The 11,521-nt window shown below is 37.6% G+C and overlaps 1 protein-coding gene across 1 annotated transcript in view; it reads left to right on the plus strand.

Annotated features, from left to right (window-relative positions):
* Nucleotides 1-11,352, plus strand: part of LOC104281286 (1-phosphatidylinositol 4,5-bisphosphate phosphodiesterase zeta-1-like) — a gene marked incomplete at both ends in the record, with an annotated part of 31,035 nt that extends 19,683 nt beyond the window's left edge. The window contains 3 exons of the mRNA XM_009879235.1: nucleotides 6,925-7,097; nucleotides 10,093-10,225; nucleotides 11,175-11,352. Coding sequence (XP_009877537.1) covers nucleotides 6,925-7,097; nucleotides 10,093-10,225; nucleotides 11,175-11,352 — 484 coding nt within the window. The remainder of the gene's footprint in view (nucleotides 1-6,924; nucleotides 7,098-10,092; nucleotides 10,226-11,174) is intronic.
* Between the last annotated feature and the right edge of the window lie 169 nt (nucleotides 11,353-11,521).

Raw genomic sequence — 11,521 nt, forward strand, 5'->3', positions numbered from 1 at the left:
TTGAGCTACCCTCAAGCCTGCTTCTTTTTAGGCAGGTTATTTTTTTTTTCTGTGTGTGTAAAAGGTACTGGAGTTTCATTTAAAAGCAAAGAAACGCAAATCTCTTTTTATAATTTTTTCCAGTTATCTTCACTAAATCCACAGCTGGAGACAACTAATAGAATACCAAATAATTTATCTGAAATCAAGGCAATTTTAAAGAAAGAAAAAATTGCAAAGACACAGTTGCCTCTAGACTCCTTGCTGACCCTGTGCTGGAGACTCAGACTAAGACAGGAAAGGGAATACACACTGTTCTGCCAAGAAGCACAAAGCAAACAAATTTTAAAAATTATTTTGGAAAAGTATCTATTTCAGGTGTGAAATGACAACCAAAAGATCTTCAGACTTATGTTGAAGTGTAACTTTCAAACTGACACATTAAGTATACTGCAAAAATCAATTTAGATTTTAGGTTTGATAATTTATCAGAAATGTTTGAGGTACTTTTCCCATGTGAAGCTCAAAAGAGAGGATCTCTAATTAAAAACCAATTGCAGATATATTTGGATGATTTTGTCACCTGACATCTTTTTTCCTGTAGAGCTGCTTGTACTCATGTAGGAAAAATGTCAGCAGTTATGGACATTAGGATGACTGAAGTTTTAGCATTTCTAATGGCAATGTCTTCAGAGCAAGAGTACTGAATCGGCCCAAAGACAAAAAGGAGACACTGACTGCACATGCTGAGCATGATGTGTCAGATAGTTATGCGTATGACTCAGTTCTCAGAAGAGTATCCCTCCTACTACAGTAGAATACTTCAAATTATAAGTCATTCATAAATTAAGTTTCTGTAGAATAAGATCATCCATTTCAAAATGAGTCAGTGGTAAACAAAGCCAGAAACTATAATTAAGCTCAGTAAAATTTAGTCTGAATAGCCAAAGCCGCATTTTATTCTGTAACGAGAGGAAAAAAATATGCACAGTTTGACCAATTTTTTTTTGTGTCAGAAAAAGAGATAAACGACAGCTTGTATGCCGGAATTTATACTAACTTGTTAAGCTTTCTACGTGTTTTAAGGAAGCTAATCACCATACTTTTATTTTTCTGGTAGACATTAAATCCTTGTTCACAAAGTTTTGGGTGAGATCTCACCTATTCACTGTCTTGCAAGGGGGCTAAAGCTGCACAAAGACGAAAAATTCATAAAGCCCAAGGCAAAGGGGATGCTGAAGACACTTAAAAGACAGACTTCGGACACTATGTCCACAAACCTTAACTAAGAAGGACCCGGAGGTGGCAGTGGGGATCAGAGTGACATGTCAAGGCAAAACCAGAACAGCAGGATACTCAGGATCAGAGCAGCCCTGAGGAGGCTGCTGTAATTTGGCAGAGTCTTGATTATGTTGGAAGCCCTTCCAGTTTCTCACATAAATCCAGATGAAAAAAGTCTTTATAAAAATCATCATATTTCCCCATTTTTGCAGGTTGTGTGTTCTGTCCATTTGGTGAGAGAGAGCACATTATCTTCCTGACATCTGCTGTTAGTGAGAAGGGTTTGCAGGGTACTTCAGTATGCACTGGATTTCTCTTATGCGAACTCTGTCAGGCTACCTATATTTTCAATATACAAAAAAGGGAAATATTCTTTTTACATGAGGGTATTGTGGTAGTTAATATTTGTACAGGGCTTAAAAATTAATGTTATATTTGTCATTCAGATGATGAATTTATCATGTCATTGATAGAAATGTTTACTGCCAATAAGAGATCCTCCTGCCCTGTACGCTGCTTCTGTTAAATGAACGCTTGCTTCCTGGTGTATGTAACAGGTGACAATTTTTCATCATGTTACAGTTTATCTTTCCCTCAGATATTGTCAGTTCATTTCAGCGTAGTCTGATGTCTTGACCTGCTTATACCTGATAAGGGTTAGAGTCAAGGTGATTCGTTTTGATCGCAAAGGTGAAATTAAGACACAAACGGTGTCAGATGTCACAAAAGCAAAACCCTTTATTGACTAACAACCGCTGGAGAGCGACAGGAAATAAAGATAAGGAAAAGGAAAAGCAAAGCAGTAAAAGTTCAAGATAGCAAGAAGTACAGCTACCAGCACAGATCGAGCTACGTCTCGCAGGTCCACCTGTTTCGATTCGGTGGGGGAGATCTCCAAAGAACAGCTGTTCACGGTGGCATTATGTAGTGTTCCAAGAGCCGCTCTGCCCATTCTCCGCCTGGTTAGCGCGTGCGTATGAGGGTCGTCAGGAGTGATCTTCACCCCCCTCAGCGTCGCCTCCATCAGTGGAGCATGCAGAGGTGTCCGGAGAGCCCATTTTCACCTTGCAGGGCAGCCACCCTATCAGCAGTTACACCTGGTGGGCTTGCAAGACAACTGCTGCATCAGGTCCAGAAGTTGTTGTTCAGGACTTTGAGCCCCGTGGCTTGTCTGGGCTGGGCCCTTAAGTTGTATCAGTAGTCAAGTCAAGTCCTGTGGCTTATCTGGGCTGGGCTCTGAAGTTGTTGTTTGGGACTTATCAGTGGTCCAGGCTTGCCAACAGCAGCCTTGAAGTTTCTTCATGGGCAATTCCAGCAAGGTTGAGACAAACATTTTTAACACAGTATCTTACATCTGACGGCTGAATATCCTTCCTTTTCATTCACATTTTAAGTCAAGTCAGCATGTCCTTTATTCAGGCTGTAGATTAAATTTTTTAAAAATCACCTACATCCCTTTGAAAAAAGTACTGTAGAATACCCAGACATGTAAGGACTTCTGAAAATATTTCTATAAATCTGGGTAATGATGGATGGGGAGCAGCTGTTCCTGCATGTGAGGAAAAAGGATAGACTCAGTGCCCAGGTGGGAGTGCTAAGGTGGAACGAATGCAGTGTCTTCAAATCCAATCACATAGGTCGTCTCATAACCAATGACAAAATATGTCAGATCATTAAGTTTTGGTCCTTGATTCATGGTACTTCCCAGTATGTGTGGAATTCAGCTGAAATTGTTGCATTCATTGTGAGTGGCCCATGTCAAGAACATATACAACTGGAAGGGGTTGAGAGGATGGCAACAAGACTGATCAAAGGGCTGGAAGCGTGATCTATTATATCCCTTTAAATCCAAACGAGTGAGGTAAATTACGGAAATAAGAACGTGACGCTGAGTGCCTTTTGCATATGATATTTTTGAAGACTGCATAAAATTCAGACATTTGGAGATGGATTTTAAATGGCATAAAGTGCAATTAAGTAACTCATTTTAAGGAAAATTAGTGACAAATGTGTGTGTATCCATTTTAAAAATCCTGCCTTTAAAATGCAGAAAAGGCACTAAACCTTAGGAGTGTAATACAGCTAATAGAACCAAGAAGCAAAAAATCAAAAATATGTCAATTTAAAAGTCCCAATAAGAATAGGAATTGAGAGGAAGCATCATAGACAGAAGGCTTGCAGTTTTCCTCAACCACTTTCAAATCACAGTCATTTAGAAATCTAAGAACACCAGTGCTCACTTTGGTTTTCGAAAGCTTTTTCTGCCAGTCTAAAAATCAATTATGACTTGAATGGTAGTGCTTACGTAAGGTGGTGTATTTGAACACTTAGATTGTTGTTTGTTCTGCAATTAGTTGTGGGATTGAGTTCAGTTAACTCTTTGTGATACAGAGATTTAGAATGAACTATACCCTCTGTATTCCTCTGTGCATTGGATTATCTAATTTCTTTGGAGCCAGGTTATTCCCTAATATGCATTTTCTATAGGATGTTTTTTATATCTGAGGCCAACAGGTAGAGCCAGGGCAGCTTTGATACTTTGCAAGAAGACCTGAGCATTGAATAGTGCTTTCATGTGAAGGAGATTCGGCCTCACGGTTCCAGGAAGACTTGGATCTGTTTCAAATGCAGGAATCACACTGAGGAATTCCTTTGCTCACGTGTTTCTCCAAGCCCGTGTTTTGCTCTGCTGTTTTAATTTTGATGCCAATACTAAAAGGCTTTTGGTGCTTAATGGAAGGCCTGAGAAGAAAGTGTGTCTTACTCAGTGCTATAACTTCAAGTGCCTCTGCTTTTCCATGAAAACCACACGCTAAATTACTTACTGTTCAGATGGTTTCACAGTAAGCTTTTCAGGCGTCTTTCCAAAAGGAAACCAGAGGCTTTAAAGCTCTCTTCATACATGTATGAAATTTATACTGTTTCATAAAGCAACAGTACAAAGCATGGTATTGACAGTTCTGTTCATGAATTCAGCAAAACTAAAATGAAACATTGGGTAGAAATTCGATCTTCCCTGCAGAAAGATCATGCTGCTAGATAATGAAGATCAGACGTTTTAATTTACAAACTTTGCCATTTCTTAAGAAGTGTAAGGGTTATAATTGCATCTGATTGAAAAGAAAAACTGTGCATCGACAGTACAACATAAAGTGTTGTCCTAGGAGGCTCCAAGCAGTTAAGAACCTGCTAAACAATTGCAATAGAAGTATGTATCTCAGAGAATATAACACAAAATTTTAGTTACATTAATCAGGTTACAACCTGCAATACCAGAAAATCAGTAGGTAAATTAAAACTACTGTTCAGTGCGGTTTTAGCTTATTCTAAGATAAAATCAAATTAAGTAAAAATACAGTGTTGATGTTCAAAGATATCAACCCGTAATAACATCGCCTTTCACTTGTGTTGCAGAAGTAATTTTCCTAATATGATAAAATGTAAAGTATTCTCCTTTGCTTGTTTCTGTTTTTGAATCCGTTTTTCCTACTTAGTAGCCTATGAAGCTTGGCAAATTTAGCAACAGTCTCATTACGTGCAATCATGTAATTTGTTTCACCATGTGGACGGTTTTAGCTTATTCTAAGATAAAATCAAATTAAGTAAAAATACAGTGTTGATGTTCAAAGATATCAACCCGTAATAACATCGCCTTTCACTTGTGTTGCAGAAGTAATTTTCCTAATATGATAAAATGTAAAGTATTCTCCTTTGCTTGTTTCTGTTGTTGAATCAGTTTTTCCTACTTAGTAGCCTATGAAGCTTGGCAAATTTAGCAAGAGGCTCATCGTATTAAGATACAACAAAGGTCATATAGCACCCGTTTGGGCCTGTTTCTAGATGATGTGTTAAGTCATAAAAACCAAATTGTACACTGCTGCCAAAGCTATACCAGGAGAATATTCACCATCTTTAAAAAAGGCAATGGTGTGCAATGGGGAATGAAATAATTTTGATGTTTAATTTCTATCGCCAAAGGTAAAATAAGCTTCAGGTTTCTTTGCATATCGACAGAGAATCTATGACTGCAATGACATTAAATGATGTGTTAAGTCATAAAAACCAAATTGTACACTGCTGCCAAAGCTATACCAGGAGAATATTCACCATCTTTAAAAAAGGCAATGGTGTGCAATGGGGAATGAAATAATTTTGATGTTTAATTTCTATCGCCAAAGGTAAAATAAGCTTCAGGTTTCTTTGCATATCGACAGAGAATCTATGACTGCAATGACATTAACAATTATTTCAAAGCAGCAGTGCATGTTGTGTTTTGTTGTTGTTGTTGTTGGTTTTGCGCTTTTTGTTTGATTGCAGATTTTTTAGGCAAGCCTCCCAATTGTTCTTTCTTACTGCATGTTAATTCCTCCTAGCACAGATGGGATTCTTTTCAGATGAAATAGAGGATGCACTCTGGGAGCACTTGATGTATTCTAGCCATTAATTGGTATTGAGGTCAAGGGACCAAGCTAGAGCTCTTCTGAAGTAACCCTGCTGAAAACATGTGTAATACAAACACTGGGTCCGTGGTAGCAGCTGCTCCACTCTATAGATCTGTTCCTGTGTCATTTACTACAGAATTTTTTTAAGCATCATCAAAGCAGTGAAGAAAATATTTTTTTTGCAGTGAAACAGATCCAACTTTCTTGCATTTTCCACATAAGGATTTCTGAATTCTGCCAAATGTTCCATTATCGCATTTGTATACTCTCATAGGAGCATGTAATAAGGTCCTCTTCCTGAATTGTTGTGAGTCGTCACTTGTACTGCTTAAAGTCTTCATTTTTCCCTACCAAGCCATCAAGTAAACAACTTTTTATCATTTTCTGTTCAACACATGTCCTGTTATCACTTTGCTGATTTGACTTGTGCAATTTCTGTTTTGAATGTGACAGGAAACTCCAACATCCCAGAATAGGGGAAAATTTCATTAAACAGGTCTATTTCAATGTTGGCTTTATCTCCTGAATTGCAATATCCTGTTGATGAGAAGTGTGTAATTTTATTACTGCTGCTAAAGCAAACCACAGATGTTTTGAGCTGCCAAGGAAAGAAAAATCTGTCAGTAGTGGAAGGTTAAGCTGGAACTTCAGAGAGTTTGCTCACATAAATTTAAGAACACTTTTAAAATTGCTTCTTCAAACTTGTACGTATTCACACTGAGTATTCTAAAGCTGCTTCTTCTTATGGGCAACGTGCTTTTGTGATACATTCTGCACCATAACAAAGGTTAGTTATGATCCTATGGTTTTGCCTTCTGCCTCAGAACTTTTTATGCAGGTGCAGCATTGCAGGTTGTTGCCGCCATAGAGAAAACTAGTATGGGAATTCAGTCCTCATGGAGAAAAAAGATCTCTCATTTCATATTCTCCAATGTCTACCCTAGAAAGAAAAAGGAAAACACACACCACACTGCAGTGTAAAAAAGATCTATGTGGTAATTCTTAAAATGTGCACAGTTCTAAATAGTGCATTTATTTGGTGTACGAATCATTCTTTATTTAATACTGTTATATTTAAGAGCGATAACAGAATTTTATATGTGAGTTGAAAGGTATACATATTTTAATCTTATTCGGTTTTTGAATGTTATTTTCAGAGAGTTGCTTTATAAAATAGTATTGAATCTAATTCCCTAAAAACAATATTTATTTAATTTTGTAGTGGCCTTAAACTTCCGGACACCGGGAGTAGAAATGGATTTGCAAAATGGAAAATTCCTAGACAATGGTGGTTGTGGCTATGTTCTGAAACCGGAATTCTTGAGAGATCGTCTTTCAACATTTACCCCACAAAATGTGGGAAGTCATAGTAAACCAATGTCTCTTGAGATAAGGGTAAGTTTAGTTAATTGTTGGTTTATTCCATGAAATGTGAAAAAAAATCTATATAGTTCAGACCTGTTTGCTATCTATTATTAGTTTCTCATTTTATCTCCATTCCTGGTTGCAGGAATGTTTAATATTGTTTTTTAACAACATGTTAAAATTCTCTTATAATGTCTACTACTGCTTGGATGATCTCCCCCATGTAGTCCACTTATGTTTGCTAAAAATACATAGCTGTTCAGAAGTTATAAGAAATGGTAAAAATACACGATTTTTCATGCTGTTGTGTACAGAAGTATAAATATAACTTGCACCATGTCACAAGTATAGCTGACAAAAGGTCTTAGTTACAGTGTGGGGACTGAACTCAAAAAAACTCAAAAATTGAACGTGCACTTTTAGTGTTATTTTCTTCAAGTACTAATAATACCACATATACTATTATAACACTAACTAAAAAATGGAAGTGTTTGAAGATATGATAGGAAGATTTATGCTTCTTTTAAGTTTCGTTATCTTCCTAAATATAAAAAACTTCTTACCATCCTAGAATGATATAAATAAGTATATAAAGGGGAACGAATCAATAAGCCTTTGAATTATTTCTACTTCTGCCAAATTAAAATCTGATTTACTTCTTAAAAATATTAGAAAAACATAAAAATTAAAAATAATGGGTTAGAAAAACCCTTCTTTTGAGGTCAAGTAGATGTTTTATAATTATTCACTAGTTAAAAAACTACCTTTTCCCAATGAAAAATTGCTATTTCTGATTACACAGTACACTACTTACATAAATGCCATTTAATTAACATAAATTTAGTCTATAATTACCATTTTGTTTCTTTCCAAGAAACAAATAGTGGAGAAAAAACACTAGCTAATAACAATTATAAAATACTTACATAATGCATGCATCTAATCAAGACCATGTTAGTGTCCTAACAGTGAGCGTACCAATTACGAATAGACATTACTGGATGATTTCAAGGACCCATGCATATACATCAGTTATTTTAGCTCTGATTTGTATAAAGCTGGAGTTAATTAAGACGAGTAAAAATCCTCAGCTGTAATGCAGGAGAGAGACAGACAAGAGGAAAGAAACGGCTGAGTTTGGAAGAAGTTGGAAAGGAGAAAGGCAGTCTTCTAGACTGAGGACATAGATCAGCATCCAAGGGACTGTTGGGTGTAGACAGCCCCATTCCTAGGAGGAAAAAAACAGGAAATAGTGTTTGAAGACAAAGAGATTCAGGAGCAGGAGTCAAAGGAAAACCAGTTTCTGCTCAAGAACAGTTACTAATTTGATGGAGAAATTACTTATCAGAGGGCAAGGATATAAAACATCTAGGGGTCAAATCTCTCAGACTGACTGTGAGTGAATGAATGAATGAACAGAGAGAAGAAGACAAGTGAGCACAAAAATCACATGGGGTCAATTGTACTGGATTCAATATCCTCAACCTGACGTGGCACAACAAAAACATACAGCCTTTGAAGCAGCCATACAAATATTCAAGGTATTTCATATAGAAACTTCTGAGCCTGCCATGTTATTTACTACTCCCTCTGTATGTCTGCTTCACCTTGGGTCCAAAATGTTTTTGGATTTATGGATTTGTGCCATAGTGAGCTGGAAAGACCTCATTTTTTTCTGACCCTGTGGGAGCCTTAGACTGAACCCAGCAATGGGGTAAGATTGCAAAGGAGGACTTGGCCATCATGACATTCAAGATATGTCAAAGAACCTCCCCTGGTTCTAAGTGAACAGTCCATCAGTGTTTGCATCTTGAGAAGCTTTCCAGTGAATGAATTAGGTATCTTCTAGGAATAAAGGGAATAGCATCAGGGTTTGCTAAGCCACTGCTCTCCAGGGTTTCAGACTAGAACTTTTCTTGGAGGAAGGTGCTACAGAAAATACCCAAGCAGAAGGTGAAATCTGTGGGGTTTGATTTTTTTTGGTGTGTGTGTGATTGACAGGGGAATAAGAACCTGTATCATGAGTTTTGATGCTTAGTCCTGAGATCTGGATCATAAATGGCATAAATTTAACCTGGGTTTGCAAGCTTGTATATCTCTCCTGATACACTCCTCCTACCGGTCTCTAAAAAAATGATTACTGTTATAGATGGTTATTCTTTCCCAGGTGTCCTGAAATATAGATAGAAAGCAGACAAAGTTGCGATTTTCATAAATCCTTTCCTAGGCTGGATGACAGATTATGGGGCACTCTGAGGCAAAACTTCCAGGTAGCTAACTAATTTAAGGAGATAAACATCAGGGAGTTTACTAAATGAAGAGTTTTTATGTATTACTTTGAAAGAAGGAACCGGTGAGGCAGGCTGCTAAATAGCCTGCAAAACAATGCTGATGTCACCATGGATCTTAGCGTTGGTCTATTAGACACAGCTTTAATAGGAATCCATGGGCTTAATCCTAGAAAATTCCAAAATCGTGAGGCTGATTCCTTCAGCATTCCCACTTCACATTGTAACCAAATATAATTTTTATATCTAGTTATTGAATAAAATCTGAAATCTGAAAAATATTATTTGAAGCATGATACCAGATTTTTCTTGTTTTTACTTTTACTCTGAGGCTGCTGAATGACTGGAACAGATTGCCCACAGGGGTGGTAGGTGCCCTATCCCTGGAAACAGTCAAGATCAGGTTACATGAGCAACCTGATCTAGTTAAAGATTTCTCTGCTCGTTGCAGGGGGGTTGGACTAGATGACCTTTAGCATTTCCTTCCAACTCAAGTTATTCTATAATTCTATGATTCTTAGATTGTATTAAATTAGCCAAAAATTAAATTAATTAAGAAGCACCATATTCTTAATTTCGTTGTGTTTAATTTCTATTTCTACAACAGTTTATAGCTGGTGTATGCTTCTTATAATAGTTTCCTAAGGAAATGTTTTTGCTGATACCACTGCTCTATGACCACTATGTAAAGTTCATTCTTACCGTTATTTCATTACATTACAACTTTAATTTTCCAGCTCATCAGTGGTCATCAGCTTCCACCTGGTCGTCTGTTAAGGACTAGCAGATCTGTCCATTTAGTGCATATAGAAATTTATGGCGTGCCAGAAGATCAAGCGACAAAAATATCTCATGAGGCAAGAAGCAGTTGTGAGTATCAGTCTTATTCTCTTGACCGTGAGCAAATCACAATATTTTATAAGGGATTACCATTTTTTCATCCCAATAAGTTGTTATATACTGAATGGAAACTGCAATTATTTCTCTCTAGACTAGTAGCTTCTGGCACAAAATGTTCATGTTAAGTGCCGTTTTGGTAGACAAGCAGGTTAAGGAAGCATGGGCTCTCCTAGCTAGCAGCACTCCCCTGAAAGGAGGTGCAATATGGATCATCTTTACTCACTGTTGTGGGCTCTCCCTGGACAGCAGCTCAGCCCCGCGCAGCTGCTCGCTCACTCCCCGCCAGTAGGAGGGGAGAGAAGCTCGGAAGGGCAAAAGTGAGAAAATGCTTGAGTTGAGATAACAGCAGTTTTATAAGCAATGCAGAATCTGCGTGCACAAGCAGAGCAAAATCAAGAATTCATTCACCACTTCCCACTGGCAGAAAGCTGTTCCACCATTTGCAGGAAAGCACGGCTCCATCGTGTGTTATGGTTACTTGGGAAGGCAGACGCTGTAACTCTGAGCATCTTCCCTTCCTCCTTCTTTCTCCCAACTTTTTTATTCTGAGCAGGATGATATATGGCTTGGGGCACCCCTTTGGGCTTTTGAGGCCAGCTGCCCCATTTGTGTCTCCTTCCAACCTCTTGTGCACCCCCAGATTCCTCACTGGGACCAGGATGGTCCCAGTTCTCTGTTTGCTTCCTTCTGAGAGCTTCCCTCTGACAGTTTTAACTTCAAAATCTATACAAAAGATACAAACTGCATACCACTGCGGTGAGTGGCAGTCTTATAACTCATTTAAACAAGCACAGAAATCTAGTGAAAAAACCCGAATCTTTACAAGGTCAGACTAGTGATAGCAAATACAATAATCCAGATATTAGGTAGAATAAATGAGATGTTGTTTTTGATACTTTGTATTTTCTCTTTTCATTAGCTTTGAGCCCTAGGTGGGATGAAAGTTTCTCTTTTACTATCCAAGTTCCAGAGCTGGCATTGATACGCTTCTCTGTGAGGAGGAGTCATGTGCATAAAAATGCATTCCTTGGTCAATACACTTTACCGCTTTTATGCCTCAGTAAAGGTAATATTTTTATGTTAGCCAATATTTTTATGTGAGTCACCTATAAAACTCAAAAAATCTACAATATTCGAGACTTTTATCATCACTGTAGCGTTTATGATAGAGTATGACATTATGTTTATTTCCTAATGGAAAGTCGTATAACTATAGGTAAAAATTGAAGTCTTTGGTATTTGTTGCCTATCGAGGCGTAACGACCT

The sequence above is a fragment of the Apaloderma vittatum genome, unplaced genomic scaffold (assembly GCF_000703405.1).
Source record: "Apaloderma vittatum isolate BGI_N311 unplaced genomic scaffold, ASM70340v1 scaffold3282, whole genome shotgun sequence".
NCBI classification, from domain to species: domain Eukaryota; kingdom Metazoa; phylum Chordata; class Aves; order Trogoniformes; family Trogonidae; genus Apaloderma; species Apaloderma vittatum.